Below are 20,413 nucleotides of genomic sequence, written 5' to 3'. Positions count from 1 at the left end.
CTCCCATGGTTCCCTGGTATGATGGACTCTTAGCCCTCGGGAACTGTGAGCCTACATAAACCCTGGCTATTCTGTCAGTTTCCTTGGCCGTGGTGTTAAACGACAGCAACAGAACGGTAACTAATTCACTCGTCTTAAAGGTGAGTAGACTCAGGCTTAGAGGCAGGGGCACCAAGTAAGGCCAAAGGGATGGAGAATGGGGGGACCATTGCATATGAATGGGGCCACCACAGCATGAAAATAATCTGTGACCTCCTAGAGGATGAGACGATACTGAAGGTCACTGGGATGCTCCAAGAAATGGGGAAGTAACAAAAGGCTAATAGATTACTAATAGATTATTAATAGATTACTACTTCCAGTGGGGCTGTAGGAGAAGGCAGGGCAGCTGGTGGAAGGAGATACCAGGATGAGGAGGGGATGTACTGATTTATCAGGTAGGTCTCTGAGCAGGCAGGCCACAGGCTGCAAGGAGGCAGCAGGAGGCAGCGTAGTTTGAAAGACAGAATTAGGAGGACCTGGAGTTAATGGAGCCCCAAACAAAGCTGCTAACACCAAGACTTAGTCTTTCAGATGACATCATCACGGGGGTGAGAGAAGAAGCCCTGACTCCGTGATTTATTCTGATGGAACTGCAATGGAATCAGAGGGCGACATTTCCATGGGCAGGAGTGCTTTAGAAACCCTACTGTGATTGCCCAGACAGGCTGGAGAGGGCACCTTCTGACCTTTAACTCTACTTTCCAGTCGTCACACCAGGGGCCAACTTCATAGACAATTGATCTGGGCAATTAGAAAGCCTCGTGCTGGGTTTCATGGTCTGTGGCCGCCATCTTGAAACACTTACTATTGATTCCTTCAAGGGTCCCTCGTTGTGTCAGTGCGTGCATGCATGTGCACACGCGTGCCCTAAATGGCCTGGAGCTTACTATAGGACAGGCTAGACAACCAGTGAGCCCCAGGAACACCTATCTCTAGATGCCCAGTGCTGAGATCACCAAGCTCTCCCTACCACACCTAACATCTTACATGGATTCCACAAATTAAACCCAGGCCCTTACACTTGCAAAACAAGCGGTTTACCAGCTGAGCTCTTTCCGGACCCTCTGGATATTGTCTTGCACTGGAAATCTGGGAGCGGAGATGTCGGAATAAGCGACTCCAACTGAAAGCTTTAAATACACCGGGGTGAACCTTGGCCCCAAGCAGTCGAGAGTGGGTTCCCAGAAGTCTGCCTAGGGCACCTCACCGGCCACCATTCCAGTGTGATCAGTTGCTCTGGCACTAGCCAGCTCTGTCATGGGGTGAGGGGCTGCAATGGTGTCGGAACAGTCCACGTCTGAACTGAGTGGGTTCAAACTCCAACTGAAGCCGCCAGCTGCCTGATCGAGGGTAATCTGCTAAGCCTCTCCACATTGGCATGTCCCTCTCTGAAATGGGGCCCACCGCGACAGCACACCTACCTCACCAGAAGGAGAAAGAGGCAAGAGAGCGATTTAAAAGAGGATCCTGCCCGTGGTGAGACTCAGTCCTTGTCAGCTGTCACCATCCCCCACTGCCATCAAAGGGGCTCAGCAAAGACAATAAACCCCACAAGGGAGGGAGCTAGCCGCTTCTCCTCTGAAGTCGGGGCTAATGGCGTACAGTTGGGAAAGAAGGTGAGGAGAAAAATAACATTCTGAAAAGAAAGTATCAGTACCATCTGCTCCCCTTTTATCAAGTCAGCAATCCCGCTCTGGAAGGGGCTGTCGCACGCAGGGAATCAGACTAAGCCCCAAGACTGCTGAAGCATGCAGAGAGGGCTGAACTCCCATCTTCCCACTACAGTCTCCCTCCCCCGGGACCCACCCCTCTGCGTCAGGCACCTCTGCAGCCCTCACCCCTGGGACCAGTCAGCCCCATCTGTGCACAGCCTCAGGTCCTTCTTTTCACCTTGGCAAGCAAGCACCTGGATTTTGTGTTCCTGGCACCGTGCATGTGGAGAGCAATGGCCGTGACAAGGGAAGTCCAGCTTGCCTCCCTCTCTCTCCTTCCCCCTGGGGCGGATCCATCTGTCAAGCTGCAGAAATAGCTTTGCCCACATTCCCGGTCCAGAGCTGGGTTTTCCACATGGGACCTCCAGGCTAGAGTTACAGCATGCCATCGGTGTTGTCCCAGAGCAGGGACGGCACGTCCCCTGTCCCCCTTAGTCCTACTCCAATCGCTGGCTGGAGCTGGGGGGGGGGGGATGCGTGGGGGGGGGATTGGCAGTTTGTGTGAACAAAGCCGGTTGCAGCAGACAGCAGAATCCTTCCTGCCGGGGAGAAGCGGCTGCCTTCCCTACTGATAACTTAATGACTCTGGCACATTTTCATCAGCCCAACTTGGAGCACGCAGTGGGTATCTGAGCCAGTGGTTCCCAGAGACTGAAAGCAGCGACTGAAAGCAATTACAGAGTGAGTGTCCGAGAGACAAAGCCTAGGCCTTGGGAGCCACAAGCCGCATCCCATTCCCAGCGTCTGCCCATGGCAGAGACACACAGCCCCTCTCTCTGTAGCTCAACTCCTTCAGCTGAGACACAAATCCCAGCGCCCAGCGTTTGCTCGAGGGCATCGAAACTACAGACAAGCAGTCCGACCCCCCCCCCCCACTTCCCTACCCAGAATCTTACCCCTGTCACAAGACCTGAATCCCATTTTTCAGGCGAGGACCCTGAGTCTGGAGAAAGACACGTGACTCCCCAAAGGGCAAGCCCAGGATTCAAACTGTGGTTTATCTGCCTTTGGAGACTACAGCTGGAAGATGTTCCGTGTATTTTCTGCTTGTCACTCCTGCCCCCAGCTTCCCCTGCGCCTGAGGCTGACCTCCCTAGCTTGCTCCTCTCAGGGGCCCTCATTCCGCATCTGGCAATTTGCCAGGAAGAAGCAGATGCAGGAGGATGGAGGCTGAGAAGGGTAAGGTAGGGCCTGTGCCCTGCTCTGCTTTGGTCCCAATGGGCTCTTCATAATCCTGATGTCATCACATTCTCTCCTGCTCAACCCTTCAGAGTGGAGCCCACACCCTACAGGGCCTCACACATACCATTTGCTCAGAAGAACCGTGTGCTGCCAGGCCACGCAGTGGACATTTGGAGCTCCACACACCGTGCCAGCATCCTGTTCTCCTCTCTGTAGCATCAACCGGAGGTGGAGGAAAGCCCACATCCAGTCCCCCAGGCGGGAAGCATCCACAATAAACCGAGACTGGGGCCAACACCCAGGAGAGATGCAGCTCAGCCATGTACTCTCAGGGCAGCCTTGCTCAGCCCTAATGACCATTTTAAATGGCTAGGTGTTCTTTAAGGACCAACAATGGCTCCAGGGATTCAAAATAAGAGAAGTACACGATTATCCCTGTGCTGTTCACACCTGTAGCTGTGTAAGTGGCAAGGAGTCCTCTGGCCAGGCCAAGGCTCCCACACTGGGGGTGGGCTGCCAAGGCTGGATTCCAGATGAGCCAGTTGCCTCCGGGAACCCTGGGATCCAGTTCCACCTCTTTTGTACACCCACTATATCCTTGGACAAATCCCACTGTGAAAATATGGAAGCTAGGCCAGATTCCCTCTAAGTCCTCACCATTCTAGCTCCTCAGGGTTCTGTTTCCTCTGGGCCTTGAAAGATCTAGGTGCCCCCTCAGCCATGATAGAAAAATGAGATATGCCCCAAGCCACAACATCCGCCCAGGGCCAGCCGACTCCCATCTCCCCACCTACCCTACCCGGTGAGGCCAGCAACTGCATTCCTATGATGTCGTTTGTTCTTTCAAACCACCCATGATGCTTATTTTAAACTTAATTCTCTGGATAGGATCACAGGAGCTGGGGGAGTGGTAGGCTGTAACATCCTGACATTTTTTTCTATGGTCTTCTTCTTGTTTTCGTTGTTTTGTTTTCTTTTGTGTAGTTTTTTGCAACAAGGTCTCTTTGTAACATAGGCTGGTCTTGAACTCACTATGTAGCCAAGGCTAGCCTTGAACGCCTTGTTTTCTTGAATTCACCTCTCAAGTACTAGGATCACAGGCACGTACACCGTCACACCCAGCTAACACCCTGACTTTTCACAGACACCTGTCTCATAGGCCTGGCATTGCCCTCTATCTTACGTGTCCAGACCCAGGATCTACTGCCCAGCAAGTCCGGTGGTAAGCTGCTGGTCTTATTCTAGGAATTTGTTAGATGTGAATGTGGCTCCCAGTTAATAACAGGAAGAAGAGATAGACGCTGCAAGTCTTTCACTTTCAGAACACTACGCAACTTGCTCCTGAGCACCCGGAAGAGAGGTACAGAAAAATCACAAACCAAACCGTGAAGTTTCCTGTCCTCCTGAGAACCATGGCAACAGAATGCTAGCAATTTGCTATGTGACCTGGGGCAAGTGACTTCACCCAAGCCTCAGTTTTCTTGTCTGTAAAATGGAGGTGAGAAGTTTGTAGACTACAGAGACAGGGTGAGACTCTTGCACAAGAGTGTGAGATCTTGCACAAGATCACAAAGGGCAGAGTAGGGGCCTGGCCCATAGCGGGGAATCTGGAACACAGGCCATTTTTGCCAGTTCATTCCATTTTATAGACTGCCTCCGTAGACCTGACAACTCCAATACCTAGTGCTCAGAACACAGCCAGAGAGTCCCCTGGGGTGCTAAGTGCCTTTGTCTGTTTGTACAAAGAAAATAAATATTTATTGGCAATATCCCTGAAGCAGGCAATAGGCTAATGTTTTTACACATTCTCTTATTGAGCCTTCCTAGAAACTCTAGCGTGTATATCCGTATTATCACTTGACAAAGAAATCAAGGTTCGAAGACGCTTTGGGATGTGCACAAGGTCATGGCTAGGAAGTGACAAGGCAGGGACTCAAGTCCTGGCCTCTTGATTTCAAGACCATCTTCTCTCAACCACTGTGCCTTACAAGGTGGTGTTTGAGGTGAGTGAGGTTCATGTTAGCATGTTTTTAATTAGCTTAAAAAGTAAAATATAATTCAATTATGGAAAAGTAGTTAAAATAATAAACACAATGGCCAACATTTCTGGAAAAAGTAAGCAGAGAAAAGTCAAGAATCGGACCCCGTTACCACGGTGGCAGCTCCTACTCACTTGGAGGCTTGTGGGTGTTCCCCCTCTGGAGACCTCTGTTCACCTGCTAGGCCTGGAGGACAACCTAACAGATTCGGCACCGGGAGCAGAGCAGACTTATTCGTGAATCCTCAGCCACCTTGTGGAACTACTATCACCTTTAGGGAAACCAAAGTCCACTGCTTCTGTTAAGACTTCCTGCCTGGAGAGTGGAGAGGGTGCCCGAGCTGGCCTTCTCCTATAGTCAGATGGGTAACTGCCCTAATTGTCATCAGAGAGCCTTCATCCAGAGAATGATGGAAACAAATGCAGTGCCCACAGTCAGGCACTGGGCAAAGACCCAGGAATCTTGTTGAAGAGAGGGAGGAAGGATTGTAGAGTCAGGGGTGTCAAGGTCATCACAAGGGAACCCACAGAAACAATTAACTTGGTTCACGGGAATTCAGACTCCTATGGAGCCCACATAGGACCAACCTAGGCCCTCTACATATGTGTAACAATCCTGTAGCTTGCTCTATTTATGGTTCTCCTAGCAATGGGATAGGGGCCTGTCCCTAACATTTGGACTGGCTTCCAGGAACCTATTCCTCATACTGGGTTGCCTCACCCAGCCTCAATACAAAGGGAGGCGCTTAGTCCTTCCTCAACTTGATATTCTATGCCTTGTTAGCATCCATGGGAGGCCTGCTCCTTTCTGAACTGAAGCAGAGGAGTGAATGGGACGGGCTGCGGCGGCGGGTGGCGCGGGGGGGGGGGGCAGTGGAATGGAACAGAAGACGAGGAGGGAAGGGAAACTGTGGTCAGGATGCAAAATAAATGAAAACATTTAACTAATAAAGAGAGAAAAGAAAGACTTCCTGCCTGGGCCTCCTGACGCTTTCCCGGCTTTCAAGGCTGAGTTTCATCACTCTCCAAATGTCCTTCCTTCCCCTTTCAGAATGTTCCAGTTAAGCCTCTCTTTGGGTCTCAGATACCCAAACCCAAGATGCCAGGAGTCATTAGTACCTCTCTCTCTACTCTTAAAGACCCTTCATGCTCTCTGCCACAGCCAGGTTCTGTGGGGTTTCCTCACTCTCTCCTCCCTTTCCCCCATATCTGTGTGTGTGTGTGTGTGTGAGTGTGTGTGTGTATGTGGTGTGTGTGTGTGGTGTGTGTGTATGTGGTATGTGTGGGTGGTGTATGTGTGTGTATGTGGTGTGTGTGTGGTGTGTGTGTGTGGTGTGTGTGTGTGGTGTGTGTGTGTGGTGTGTGTGTATGTGGTGTGTGTGTGTGGTGTGTGTGTGTGTGTGTATGTGGTGTGTGTGTGTGGTGTATGTGTGTGTGTGTATATGGTGTGTGTGTGTGGTGTGTGTGTGTGTGGTGTGTGTGTGGTGTGTGTGTGTGTGGTGTGTGTGTGGTGTGTGTGTGTGTATGTGGTGTGTGTGTGGTGTGTGTGTATGTGGTGTGTGTGTGTGTGTGGTGTATGTGTGGTGTGTGTGGTGTGTGTGTGTGTGGTGTGTGTGTGTGGTGTGTGTGTGTGTGGTGTGTGTGTGTATGTGGTGTGTGTGTGTGCATGTGGTGTGTGTGGTGTGTGTGTGGTGTGTGTATGTGGTGTGTGTGTGTGGTGTGTGTGTGGTGTGTGTGTGTGTATGTGGTGTGTGTGTGGTGTGTGTGTGGTGTATGTGTGTGTGGTGTGTGTGTGTGCATGTGGTGTGTGTGTGGTGTGTGTGGTGTGTGTGTGTGTGTGTGTGGTGTGTGTGTGTGTGTGGTGTGTGTGTGGTGTGTGGTGTGTGTGTGTGTGTGTGTGTGTGTGTGTGTGTGTGTGTGTGTGTGTGTAGATCAGAGGACAACCTCTACTATCATTCCTTAAGTCCCGTCCATTTATTTGGGAGACAGGTCTCTAGGTCTCTCACTGGCTGGGAACTTGCCAAGCAGGCTAGGCTTACTGGCCAGCAAGACCCAGGGATCTGTCTGTCTCTACCTCTCCTAGCATTTCAAGCTTGTGCACCATGCCCAGATTTTTTCATGTGGTCTCTGGGGATCAGACTCAGGTCCTCATGTTTTCCAGGCAAACGCTTTACCAACTGAGCCATCCCCACCACTGCTGGGCATTTTCTGTCGGAAGGCCTGTCTTGTTTGCCTCATTCATTTTGTTATTGCTTTCAACACCGTCCAGGCTTCTCATCATCTTCTACATGATTGGGAAGATATCCCAGCCTGGGCTTCAGGGATCTCACCTAAATAATTCTATAGATTAAACTTTCTAGACCTGTCCCCAGGTTGACAATGCAGTCTTCTCTAGACAAGTCTAGTCTGGTGTCCCTAAGCCTCTCCTGCTGCAGACACCTGTCACACTGCCGCACACTGTTCTGGACAAGGTAGTCGTTGCTGTTCCTAGCTTGTTCCTTTCTCCCACCATTCATCAAGGGTTTAGGAATACCACTGTGCTAGGGATATGGTGCCAGAGGTCTATGACATGGCCCTTGTCTCCAGATGGTATACTGTCTAGCCTGAGAAGACAAACAGGCAAACTGTGACCACACAGTTTGAGAGGGAGCCTCACAGGAGACATACTCAATGTCCCTGTAGAAAGCATCCATGACGGTGGATGGCGGATGAGATCCACAGCAGTTGAGTTTCACCTCCCAGTTATCCCCTGTGTGACCCTGGATGTAATGTGCTATTACAGGAACATGGGCATCATCCAGTGCCCATTGGGCATCTTCTCCCGAGTCTTCGTCTAAAAGACGGAGATGACCACATTTCTATCTCATGACCCTGCTGAGAGAAGGAAAAAGCTCATATAGAGGAAACCCATGGAACATTCCAAACCCATAACCAAAGTCGGAAACCTTTCTTATCATGACCTCTCTCCACACCGGTTTATCAGCTCTTCTTTCCCTGGAGACAGGAAGCTGTTCACCCTGGGCTTATTTAAATCTGACTGGCCTCGGGATGTGTCCTCTGACTACACACCACCACACACGTAATACTCCTCTGGCCCTAGAGCACCTAGTGTCTGTTCAACTAAATCCTTCCTGGTACAACAAGCCTGGTCTCCCCAGGTATACTAAGAAAGAGGGGATGAGGGTGGGAGAAATATTTCTTCAACCATACTGTGTGCAAACCTTTTATATATATGCCGTCACAGTCAGGTGCCCTTCCCACTGCACACCAAGGACACGACACCCAAAACAAGCCATCTTCTCCAAGTCCTAGACAGCAAGTGGCTTCAAAGATCTCATTCCCGTCAGGGTAGTGCCCTTCTCCCAGCTCTCCCACCTAGCACAGGCCACACACACACACACACACACACACACACACACACACCAATACTAGCACCAGGCCCTTTGACCTCACAGTTCTGCTTTGAAGAAATAATAAAGCCTTATACAAAGACTGGGCCCATTAACATTTTATCATGGATGGAGGAGGAGCGCATAGGAACCCACCCCTCCCTATGGAGCGACACTAATGGGGAAAGCAGTTTCTTTAGCGGTATAGCCCTGGAAGGTGCCCATACTCTTGTAGTGACTCCTTACCAGAGGCCAGGTAGGCAACCCTAATTAAACTCATTGGGTCAGCAAACATAAACAAAAGTGAGTAAATGATACAGAAGAAGAGAACTTAGTTGAAAGAAGAAAATGGATCCGTGGGAGTGAGAAGGGGGAAGAGGAGAGGGTAATAGGAGATGAACACGATCAAAATACATTCTATTCCCTTGTGAAAAGCGCCATAATGAAACCATTATTGTGTACAGCTACTATCTGCTAAGCAAAGAGACAAAACTGTGTGACCAAGAAGCTGCAATGTTGCTAATAGTGAACACGTTCCAAATCACACATTTAACAAGTTGACTACTGACCACACACACCAGAACCGTCATAAGCTGTGGCATGTCCTTGTTGTGGAATACTATGAAGCCCTAGGATTGCTGCCATAGAAACACATCTGCTGACGCGGAAAGATATTCACTTGTGCTGGTGAGAGGAAGGCAAGAGGAGAACTAGGGAGGTAGGGAATAAATCACAGCGAATCCTACAAAACCTGCAGACTTCGTCCCTTTGTGGACTAAGGTGACAGCGGCTTCACCTTCCCCTTCCTGACTTACCTGCAGCCCCTGCTTTCCCTGCACAGATACTATTTCCATAGGAAAAAGGCTACTTGCGGAAGTGAAAGGAACCACTTAGCATCATGGATAGAAAGGTTCCTGTGGATAAGAAGGCAATTCCAGAGGGCACAGGTGGCTACAGTGGCATGCTCAGAGGAGAGGATGGGAGGACATCTGAGGGCAGGGAGGCCAGGGCCAAGCAGCAGGGCAGAGAAAACAGCGGCAGGCAAGGTGGAGGGTAGGCATCCAAGAGAAACTTCCCCACCCTGCCTCTGGCCAGCCCTGCAGGGACACAATGGCATTTGCATATTTAAACAGGCCTGTCTTTGTGAGGACACATGCATTCCATCTCCAGTGATCAATCCCTCCCACAGGCCCTGCTCCACAAATCAAGTTTCTGGGGCACCGAGCCTCCTCTGCCACCCCCTCACACACACACATCCAAGGATCTGCAAGATAACAGCCAGAGACAACTGAGTGATGGGCCAGCCACTGCAGAAGGGCAGCAAGCCTGAAGGCCAAGTTATTGGCTTTTTTTTTTTTTTTTTGCCACGGTTTAAAGCACATAACACATGAGCCTCAGAGAATGCAGGCCTTCGTGCCCTCCGAAGGAAACTTTAATAAGACAGAAATAGTCGTCTGAATCTCCCTGCTACCCACAGGGTTAAATGAAACCACAGTGATCTGAAGGGAGCTGAGGGGAAAGATTTCCTGGGACCCCTATGGCTGCCCACCCCAGCAGTCACCCATCCCACAGCCCCCTGGTGTCCCACAATACACCCCTCCTTTCTGTTCCTGACATCTGGTCTGGGCAGAAAACCTCACTAGGAAGCTGCTGTGTGGGAGGAAAGGAGGCCACAGTGCAGGGTGCCGATCAGGGAGGCCCAGAGCTCTGAGAGACCACAAGGAGGAAATGCCACCGTCACTCACAGAACTGAACGGAGACCCACTTCACCCTAGTCCCTTCTCCCTCTAGAATAAACACAGTGGAAAACAGATGTTCAGAGCGGGCAGTGACCCCAGATCTTATTCTGACAAGGTTGTACCCCATTACGGTTTAAATGGGAAAGGCTCTCTCCACCCAGCCCTGACTCGCAGAACACTTGGTCCCCAAGCTGGTGACACTGTTTGGGATGAATGTGGACCCTTTACAACAAAGTGGGTCGCTGGGGCAGCAGATCTGGTAAGTTGCAGCCTGGCACTGTGTCCACCCACTGCATGTTCCCCGATCTGCTATAATGTGAGCAAGCAGACTCCTGTGGCTGCTGCCACAGCCTTAAGACAACATGAACTTTATCACGCCCTGCCTGCCATGATGAACCGACTATATGCTTCCAAAGCAGGAGCCGAAGAAAATCCTTGTTCCTGAAGATGGTTCAGTTCAGAATGTTCATCGCAGTAAGGAGGTGATACCTCCAGCTGGGTCTCTAAGAGATCACCCTGCGGCGTGGAAAGTCGCGGGCCATATCTACAGGGACCAAGATCCCACTGACAGAGAATTGGTGCTGAGCGGAGTGGACCTTCTTGCTGTGCCAACACCAGGTGTGACCCAGAGGTGAGTCACACTCAGGTGTGTCACTGACATCCACTGATGTTCTAGTGTGGTGTGACTTTTAATAGATTTACATGTAAAAGCCTAGGAATCACGTACTCTACTCAATTACAGTTGTTACTTGACTGATGCATGTTTATTAACTAACTTCTAAAACATTTTCCCCGCTCAGCTTTTGGGAGAACTCCCTGGTAGGAGGATGCTCTAAACCATACCTAGACTAAACCAGACCTAGACTGTGCCATTTCTAGGGCTTAAGGAAGTAGGGTCCTTGTCTTGGGGTTACTGTTGATCAGTGTGTGACCTGAGGAAAAGTCCTTTCACCTCTCTGAGTCTTCAGTTTCTTCACGGAAAAGTGAGGCCTGCTCTCTCTGTGGCTCAGGCTTACTGTGTGTGTGTGGGGGGGGGGGGGGTGTTATGGGAGACAGTCTTTACAAAACTCCAGGTACTTCCCTGCGAGCTATAGGCACACACTAATGAGACTGAAAAAAAGTTCCCAGTGTACAGCAAGAACACAGGGGCTTTCTTGTTCCCCCCAGACGCCTCCCATGAGCAGACTGAGTGTTCTCTCTCACCACCATCTTCTTTTTCTGTCATGTTCCTCGAACAAAGAAACTATGAAAGTAGGTCTCTCCTTGGGAGTCTGCCCTGATGGACCAGGATGCTACAGAGCGATTCAGAACTGAGAGCACTTAGAACAAGGCTGAGCAGCTTAGGCAATGACTCCGAACATATCCCTGGAGCCCACACCCAAGGATTCTCTTCACGTCTGTCCCCACTTAACGCCCCAGCGAGAGCAGGTGATAATGGCACTAGCAGGGCTTTATGTGACCGAGTAAATGAAAATCAGGTGCAGGAGTGTTGTGTGTTAGACTGGATGGCCGAGCTTTGTCATTGCTGAAAGAATGACCAAAGAAAGGGTTGAAGTCAGCTGAAGCAGTGAGGCAAGCCAGCATCCAGCTGCCTAGAGAATCCTGGGGCCATAAGATTTCTAGGCGTGGGAGCTGGAAAGATGGTTTAGCAGATATAAGCTATATGAGAATAAGGGTCTGAGTCCTGATCCCACCACCCATGTAAAATACTGTGGCAGGGTGGGCACCCATAACCCTAGCATTGTATGGAGTCGCAATTGGGAGGATGGCTGGGGCCTGCTGGCTACCAGGCTAGCTCCAGGCTCAGTGAGAAACAGACTCTGCTGGGAAGGAGCAAAGCAGAGCATCTGATATCTTCTCTGGTATTCACATGTGCGTGCAGTCAAGCTCATAAGTGCACATATAACACATACATACACAAAGAGAGGCAGAGAGAGAGAGAGAGAGAGAGAGAGAGAGAGAGAGAGAGATGCAGGCAGCGAATGTTAAAAGGACTGGATGTTTAACATCCTCAGGTTGGAATGAGGAGAACCAGTCATCCTCAAACATCAGTATACGTACGAATCCCCTGAGAAGCGCAGGACCATGTGGGCTTCAGGCTGACTCCTGAGATTCCAATGGAACAAATCTGCCCTGAGAGCCTGGAATATGCATGTTCATGAGTGTCTAGGTTAGTTCTGCACAGGTGGTCCAGACCTACAAACACCAACAGACTCGCCCACAAAGCCCATTTCTGTTGCTTTGTTTTGAAAGGGATGAACACCTTTCCCAAAACAAAAGGCAGATAGTGGAGAAGCAGAACTTTAAGCCTTCAACTCGGTAAAATTTCAAGATAATTAATAGAGATTGGTTAGTTGCTAGAAAATGAAGGATTCACGAGCGCACCATAGATTGGGTGAAAAAAAATAAATTACACTTAGAAGATTTAGTATTTCTGAGATGAAATAAATCTAATGGCTGAGTGAAAGGCAAAAAGTAAACTTCTATCATCTGAAGTTATCCGCTATGACAATATTTCAGCCATCCATTGTGTGGAGGAAGCCTGGACCACCAACATCAAAAGGCATTGACTACATTCAAGAACACATACTAGGAAGGGACACAACCGCATCTAAAAAGAAATGGCTATTACCAACCCACATAAATCCAGAGAGAGGTGTTTGCGGTCCAAGGTGACCTAATATTTTCATAAATAACTCCAAAGATGGAGTGGGAATTATGCAAATCAAACCACAGATGATACAAAAATGGCAGGGACCGCAAGTCTGTGGAGAATGGAATTTAACTAGTGGGCAATGTCTTTAAATTTGCCTTTATTGAATCTTGTATATTGAAGTCACACATTATTGTATCTGCTTATTGAGATTCGATGGGGCCAAATGCTGAGTGATTTATGGGAAGAAAGATAATCAAATGCCTCCGGAGAAAGAGTCCACACCTGGAGACCAGACCCAGTGCTGGACAGATAGGAAGTGACGGGAAGTGGTTCGGCGTGCACAGAGCACTTGGGTATTCTCTGAAAATGGGGGCCATTCCAAGAACTGGTGTATAAATCAAACAAGGAAATATCTATCCTTTGAGCTACTTGGCCTCGATGCTGCTTCCCGCAGAAGTGTTTCCAGACGGGAGTTCGGAGCAGGATGATGGCACCGGGAATACGTAAGACAGACCCTAGTTCATCCAAGAATACAGAGGATGCAAGACCAAACGTTGAGCACGCCGACTTGTTGGGGAAGGAGACACAAAAGACAAGGGGATGTGGCAGACAGAGCAGTTCCAGCCCTCATTAAGGAAACACACAGCTGGAATGGTGGAGAAAGGGTGGCTAGTGGTAGCGCCATCCCATGGGACGCTGAAGGAGGGTGACCGGACACCGCTCTAGTTAGGATGCATTAGAGATGATTAAAAGCATTTCTTGTCCAACTCAGGGGTGGGGGGGTGGGCTTCGTGACCTCTCCAAAGGTCACTTCTACCCCTAGGGATCACCTGTCTGAAGGGCACCAGATAAAAATAAAGTCCATTAATCACAAAGCTGTCACACAATGTCCTGAGAGAGCCAGAACGAAGAAGGGCAAACTGCAACGGACCTTGCTTTGCAGAGGGAGGAAGAAGGAGGCGGTACGTATGTGGGCAGAGTCAAGGAAGCAGCTGCGGAGACTTCCGGAAAGCTGGTGCCGTCCTATGATGAGTCCTTCCAAGTCTTTCTTCAGGAGGAACAAGGGGAGGGGAGCAGAAAACAGCCGAGGACACCAAGGGGCCCTAAACAAAGCTGGGGAGATTGGAGGAGAGGATCTGCTTGAAGCACAGACCAGGAGCTAGGAGGAAGGAGATGATATAAAGGCTCTGTGCAGAAGAAGAGGGCCAGGAGTCCGGCAAAAAGCAAGCCAGGAGCCAGGCCAAGAGGAGAGCCAGGAGCTCTCCTTGGAATGCCACAAAAATTCTAGAAAGAGGGCCAGTGAGTCGGCTTAGCTGGAAAGTGCATTTCCCACCAAACCTGATGACCTGGGTTTAATCCCTGGGACCCACAGAGGGAAGGAGAGAACCAGCTCCTACAACTTGTCCCCTGACCTCCCCACAAACCATTGCATGTACGCATCCCAGTCACAGACATACAATCCATCACCCATCAATGCAATGAGACCATTTTCTGAAGTTTCAGAAATAGAGTAAAAAGTTAATCCCACTATCTATAACAGCAGAAAATCACATAATGGGAAGCATAGCTTTTTAAAAGAGAAACGGGGTAGTTATGTCCTCTTCAAAGCAACTGCTGGCCCTGTTACTGGGGTGCCGTACACAGCTGGACATCCTACCCTCTGCCCAGTCTCCCAAGGACCAGCATGCTTGGACTGTTCACATATCAGAACCCAACTAAATGCCATTCGGAAGTAAGGCGCAGATCGAAGCAGGTGCTTTCTGCCAAAAGCCACCAGACCCCAGGCACTGATCCCTTCCTTCCTGGAACACAGTTGCTCGGGATGGCGACATGACCCGCAGACGTCTCGGGAATGCCATCTGCGTGGGGTAATAAGCAGCCAAATGAACGCCATGGAGTTTGAGTTCTGGCAAAATGTTATCCCACCAGACATCATTTCCACAGGGCACAGACGGTCTTGAAAGCAAGAGGCCAGTGAGGGGACAGGGGAAAGGGACTACTCCATGTGCCCCTTATGTACAATTCCCTGGCTTTCTTTGTCCTCACAGAGCTGCAGGATCTGACAAGATGGAGAGGTACCCAGAGGGACCACCATGCCAGGCCCTGCCTTGTCTAGCTTCCTGCTGTTCTCGGAGCAGCCTGGTCCCGGTGGCCAAGTTCTGGGTTTCGATAGCAGATGAGAGGGGAAAGGAAGATGCCTTTAGTCTTCTTCTATTGTCTTCTATTGTCTATAGTCTTGTGCTATTGATGGTTATGATGGTTAGTCTTGCCGTGGAGTGAGCAGAAGGGCCCAATAGAGTGACAGTCAACAGGGCACGGCTGTGGCACCTACCACCCCATACCCTGGCATGTGAGGAAAAAGAAAGCTACTGCCTTCTTGGTGACCACAGTCGCTCCTTTGTCCCCCTCCCTTGGCCTCTGCCCTCCTTCTAACCTCAGACTCTAACCCAGGAGCCACACAACCACGCTTCCAGTGATGTTTCTGAATCAGGAAAGGAAGGGTGGAGATGAATCGAGGGCCATTCAAGCCATCGTCATAGGAAGATTCATAACCAGTCCTGCCTAGGACAGGAGAGAAGGAGAGAGAGATGGAATTAGAGGGAAAGAAATGAAGAGTGACAGGAGCCAGTCACCTTTGTCGGGGAGTTTCGGGTGACACCTTTGTTTGTGATTCTGAACTGGAGAAGGATGTGGAGGATGACCCTTGAAAGAGACCGAGAACGTGGGAGGATGTAGACGGAAAGCCAGAAGGGAGACCTGGCATCCTGGAGGGCAGCCCGAGAGGGTGGAGTTCCCTGCCAGACTGTCCATGGTGCCCAGAGCCCCGCCACAGCAGTGGCAACAGGAGGGAACGTGGCCACACAGAGCTGGAAGCAGAAAAGCCTGGGGCGGCCCAGAGCTGCCAAGGCAGCGTAGGAAGACTGGTTTACACAGCACACAAGATACTCACTGTCACACACGTAGGGTTTGTCGTGGTCTTCCTGAGAAGCAGCATCATGCCTCCTCCTGCCGCCTGCAGAGCCACGAGCCTGAGGAGACATTGAGCATGAGACACTTGTTATCACAGCCACTCAGCTCATGGGCATATACACTCCTGAGGGCCTGTGTGAACCACCTGCCTCACAGCCCCTGTTCCCATGCCAACCCTGCTTTACAAGCAAGACAACGGAGACCCAGGGGATCGGGTAACTTGTCCCAAATCACTCAGCTACTCACCCAGCTCGTCCTATTATTTTCATAATAACTCCAAGAAGGAGGTTTATAATAGTGGTCTCCTTCTATAGGGGAAGGGACTGAGGCAACAGGGAGGTGGAGTAAGTTCCCCGGGCCATTTATCTACCAAATGCAGAGGCAGAATAGAAACAGGATGTGTGACTGAAAGGAGATGGCCTGGCCAGACTATGAAAATCCTCAGCTAGTGGCATTATTCTGGTGGGGGCACGGGAGTGGGGAGCAAACTGGACTATGTAGGGAAAACATGGGGTTACATCTTTAAAGGTTTTACTTGTCCTGAGCACCTTCTTCCTGCCCCTCTTGGTTTCTGGGTTACTGTGAGAGAAACTATTTTGTACAGCCATGTACTCTCACCATCGTGAGGGTCTGACTCCCCGCAGACCCCCAGCAATGGAGAAAGCCAGCCGCGGCTGACCCCTCTGAAGCCGTGAGCCAAACTAAAACCCCACTCTCTCCAGCGCTTTCCCACAGCAAGTCTAACTGATGCAGTCCCATATCCATCAAAAACGGGGCCTCTACTCTTCCACCACACAGAGCCTCTCTACTTCACTGCCAGTGTAGAAAACGCCACGCTGTTGCTGTACATGCTGGTCACCTGATGAGCACCCTGGGGGTGGGGGGCGGGGAGTAGAACTACAGTGTCCTCCCCCTCAGGTTCCTGGGCCCACACTGACTCCTCCATCATGTTTGACCTTCACAGTAGAGCTGGGCTGCAGGCAGGGCTCCTGTACTTGGTCAACCTCAGGCCTCCAGCTGGGGACTAAGACCTTAACCTTCAGGGTCAATCAGAGCTGGATTCCTGATACCTACCAGAGCCCCGTGTGTCTCCCTGGGTGGGTCATGTGACCAGGGGGAACTGGGATAAGAAACAAGACTTCGGGGGTAACAGAGACGAGCCTGAAAGGCTGCCAACAGCTCTGCATCCCAAACAGCAGCTACCAGAAAACAGCAAGGCTTATTTATAAGCTACCGTAAGCCCCATGCCGGCCTTCCTGCGGCACCTTAGCCTCCTCCGGGTCAGGCGTTGCTAATGGGTAGCAGTAAACTCCCAGCCATGGAAAGGGCTGGCTGCAGTCTTCAGGGACAGGGAGGAAGGTCAGCAGGAGAGGAGCACAACAGGACAGAGGTCCGGAGTGCCAGCCCAGGATCTGCTCTAGGGAAGTGGGCCCGAGGATTCACGGTGGAAAGGCCTGGGATGGATTCTCCCACACATACACACTCACAAATGTAAGTGTTCACATCTTTCTGGGGACTTCCCTGTAGACAGGCCTGTGACACTCGTTCTCAAAATACACGCACCTCACAATCAACTCCACCTGCCAAACTATCACTTTTGTCTTCTCCTCAGCTTGTCTTTTGGGAAAAGAAAAAAAAATGAAATTCCACCTCCCTCCTCCTCTCTACCTCCCTAGCCCCAGCCCTGCTATGGATAGTCAGTAGTAGTTACTGTCCTCTTTTCCCTCCTCCTCTTCTTCCTCCCCATGTCCTCGTTATGCAGAACTAAGCCCCGGAGGAGCTGCAGACTCTGGCCGTCACCCTGAGGCACTGACAGACACTGTGTCTAGGATGCTGAAGGTGGTCACCTTAGGGCCCCGGCCCTCCCCACACCTCCTCAGTGAGGCCAGAGATAGCTTGACATGCACAGCCGGCAGCCCTGTCACAGTCCCCTGGAGCAGGTAAAGCTAAGTCAGGCAGAATGACGAAGCCACAGCAAATGCCAGAAGGGTCTCTACAAGACTGGCCCTGTGTCAAGGCAGGAGGGGAAGGGAGAACAGGAGCATCTGGGGCTTCTGAGGGAGGCAGCAGAGGGAAAGAAGGGTGCTGCTGAGAGCCAGGCTCCCTCCCCCTGCTGCTGGGCTGACCATGCTGCATGCTCCCACGCTTCACACGCACTGGTCTTGCCCAACAGAGATAAGGGCCATAGGGCATCTGAGGCGACACATGTGGGTTCTCCTAAGGCAACGGAATTCTTCATCTCCTGGAAGGCGCAAGCTCATCAACTCAGAATCCTACGTGTCTTGCTCAAATGCCACTTCCTCCGAGAAGCCCTCCCTAGCCCACAGGTGTCCACTTGCTTCGCTCTTTCTTCACTTCTGTTTTTTGTCTGCTCACAGCATTGTCGGTTATCCGGCACTACATGGACATGTATTAGCTCATTCGTTGATTTTTTTTTTTTTTAATCTGTCCCACGAGAAGTAGAGTCCTGTCTGGGCCACCACTATTCCTGGAACCAAGTACATTCCTTAAATGGCTGTCAGGTCATTACATCAATCCATCAGGCCATTGTTGAGTTAACCATTCTTCTTCTTCTTCCTCATCTGTATCCCAGTGCTCAAAGGATATCAGCTGATCCTGAACTCCCCGGGAGAGCTCCTGGCTGGGGCTCTACCTCCCCACTGCACAGCCTAACCCATCCTGCATGACCACCTGTCCAAAAGGAATGAGAAGTGGGAGCCTGGGGTCTTCCATTGCCAGCTCTGACACACGTCCACAGCCAATGGCAGCCCACCGCCAACCCAACCGTCTCACTCCAGACTCACGCTGTGTCTGCATCTTTGTTTTCACGGTTTCTTTTATGATCACCCCCACCATGCCATCTACCGCCAACCTACATTTCAGCCCGGCCAGCATCCCTCTCCTCCCAAAACCCTCCTGCCACACTGCAGAGTATGCCAGCTTTGTCTTCAAGTCTGATGGGCCTAGACTTCAATCCCAGCTGTATTTGTTGTCGGATGTTCGTTACTGTAACAAAAATCCTGAAGCAAGGACTTTCCTAAGGAAAAGAGGTTTATTTTGGTTCATGAATCTGGAGGGGCAGTTTGCTGGGGACTCCTCTGGTGATACCCTTCTTGCTACCAAAATCCATAGGTGAAACAGGGAGACCGCACGTGTTTCTCTTTCACCCCTTCTCCCTCTTCCTATTGACCCTCAGGAACCAATCAAGAAGCTTGACCCTGTCCTTACCTAATAATCCTAGTCATTTTCCAAAGGCTCCTTCTAAATGCTACAGCCATCCAATTTCTGACTTCTCCACACCTCCCGAAGGACTTTAAATGTCAGCATACAAAGCCTCACATATCCAAACAACAGATAGCACCAGCTGTGTGTCATAGAACGAGCTACCCCTCTGAGCCTTAGCTTACTTACAAAATGAGCAACCGTAGACCTCATGTGTTGGTACATATCTGTTAACTCAGCACTCAGGAGACAGGGGCAGAAGGGACACTGTGGGTTTAAACCAACCTGGTCTACACAGTAAGTTCCGAGGCTACTTAGAAAGACTGTGTCTTTCTCTCAATCAATACATATATAAGTAAGTGGATAAATAAACGGAGAGAGAAACACCCCTGCAGCACAGCTGCTGTGACAGCTAGGGTTAGGAGTGTCAAGCCACAGGACATAGCATTAAGCCCACAGGAAGTGTTCAGTCAGTTGTTGACCCCTCCATGACCCTGTGGATCCTCTGGGCTTTCATGTTTGGTTAGCATGCCATGAGAAGTCTGCGATTCTCTTATTGTATTGTGAGTCTTAGCATCTCCCCAATTTGGATCTTGTGTCCTTGAGGGGAAAAATGGCATTTTATGATGTATCACGAACCCTATCGTTCTGCTGGGTGCACAACCCAAAGCTCTTCCATATATATTATTCCAGAAGCTCAGGGGCTTCTGGAAGAGTTCTGTGAGTTGGGACCAATCATGCCACTGTCACTGTCTTGCCAACTGGTGCCAGTTCTGAATGAGTCCATGACTTGCCCACAGTCCCAGAGCCAGTGGAAAGAGCAGGACAGGTTTCCAGACTCTGATATGGAACCCTTTGAATCTTACCCTCCAAACCCATCATCCCTTCCTGAGGATGCTCACCTTTCCATTCACACACTGGGGGCCATGGCAGGCAGGAGTGCACCACAGGTCAGTCTTACTGACCATAAGTGGGAAGACTCAGGAAGAGTCAAGTAATTGCTATTCCAAGCCTAATTTAACTCCAACCTGGATCACTAAAGTCTACCTTTAAGGGACTTGGAACTTGAAAGCAGTGAGCTCTGTTCATCACCTGGATTGTATGGACTCCTAAACTCAAGAGCTCTAGAGCCTGGACACAGAGGAGTTAGGAAACCCAGGTAACAGAGAGAGGAGAAGGAATGCAGAGGCCACAGACAGGATCCTTAATCTCCTCAGTCCTGATTCCGTCACCTCCCTGCCCTTCTTGTGATCTGGATCTTCAAAGATCACTCACATTTGGGACAATGACCCTAAGGTTTCAAATCCTTCTCATTTAAGCTTAACGCCATTGAGCTTCCTATAACAGAGACCCAGAATGAAGACAGACTCCAGGCAAGGGTAGTTAGTTTTTCTACAAAAGCTGCTCTCGAGTAATATCCGGGGATGAGCATCAGGCCTCTTCTCCTGTAGGCTGGGGATAAT

General features: G+C 50.4%; 1 protein-coding gene across 8 annotated transcripts in view; it reads right to left on the bottom strand.

Moving 5' to 3' along the window:
- The window catches only part of Dpf3 (double PHD fingers 3), a 265,496-nt gene that overhangs the window by 81,260 nt on the left and 163,823 nt on the right, over positions 1-20,413 (bottom strand). For all 8 annotated transcript variants that reach the window (XM_048449097.3, XM_087911681.1, XM_087911685.1 and 5 more), the window contains exon 6: positions 15,709-15,787. In XM_048449097.3, coding sequence (XP_048305054.3) covers positions 15,709-15,787 — 79 coding nt within the window. The remainder of the gene's footprint in view (positions 1-15,708; positions 15,788-20,413) is intronic.

Source organism: Myodes glareolus, chromosome 11 (assembly GCF_982192425.1).
Source record: "Myodes glareolus chromosome 11, mMyoGla1.1, whole genome shotgun sequence".
Taxonomy (NCBI): domain Eukaryota; kingdom Metazoa; phylum Chordata; class Mammalia; order Rodentia; family Cricetidae; genus Myodes; species Myodes glareolus.
Note: the sequence above shows the minus strand (reverse complement) of the source record. Positions and strands in the feature narration are given on the sequence as shown.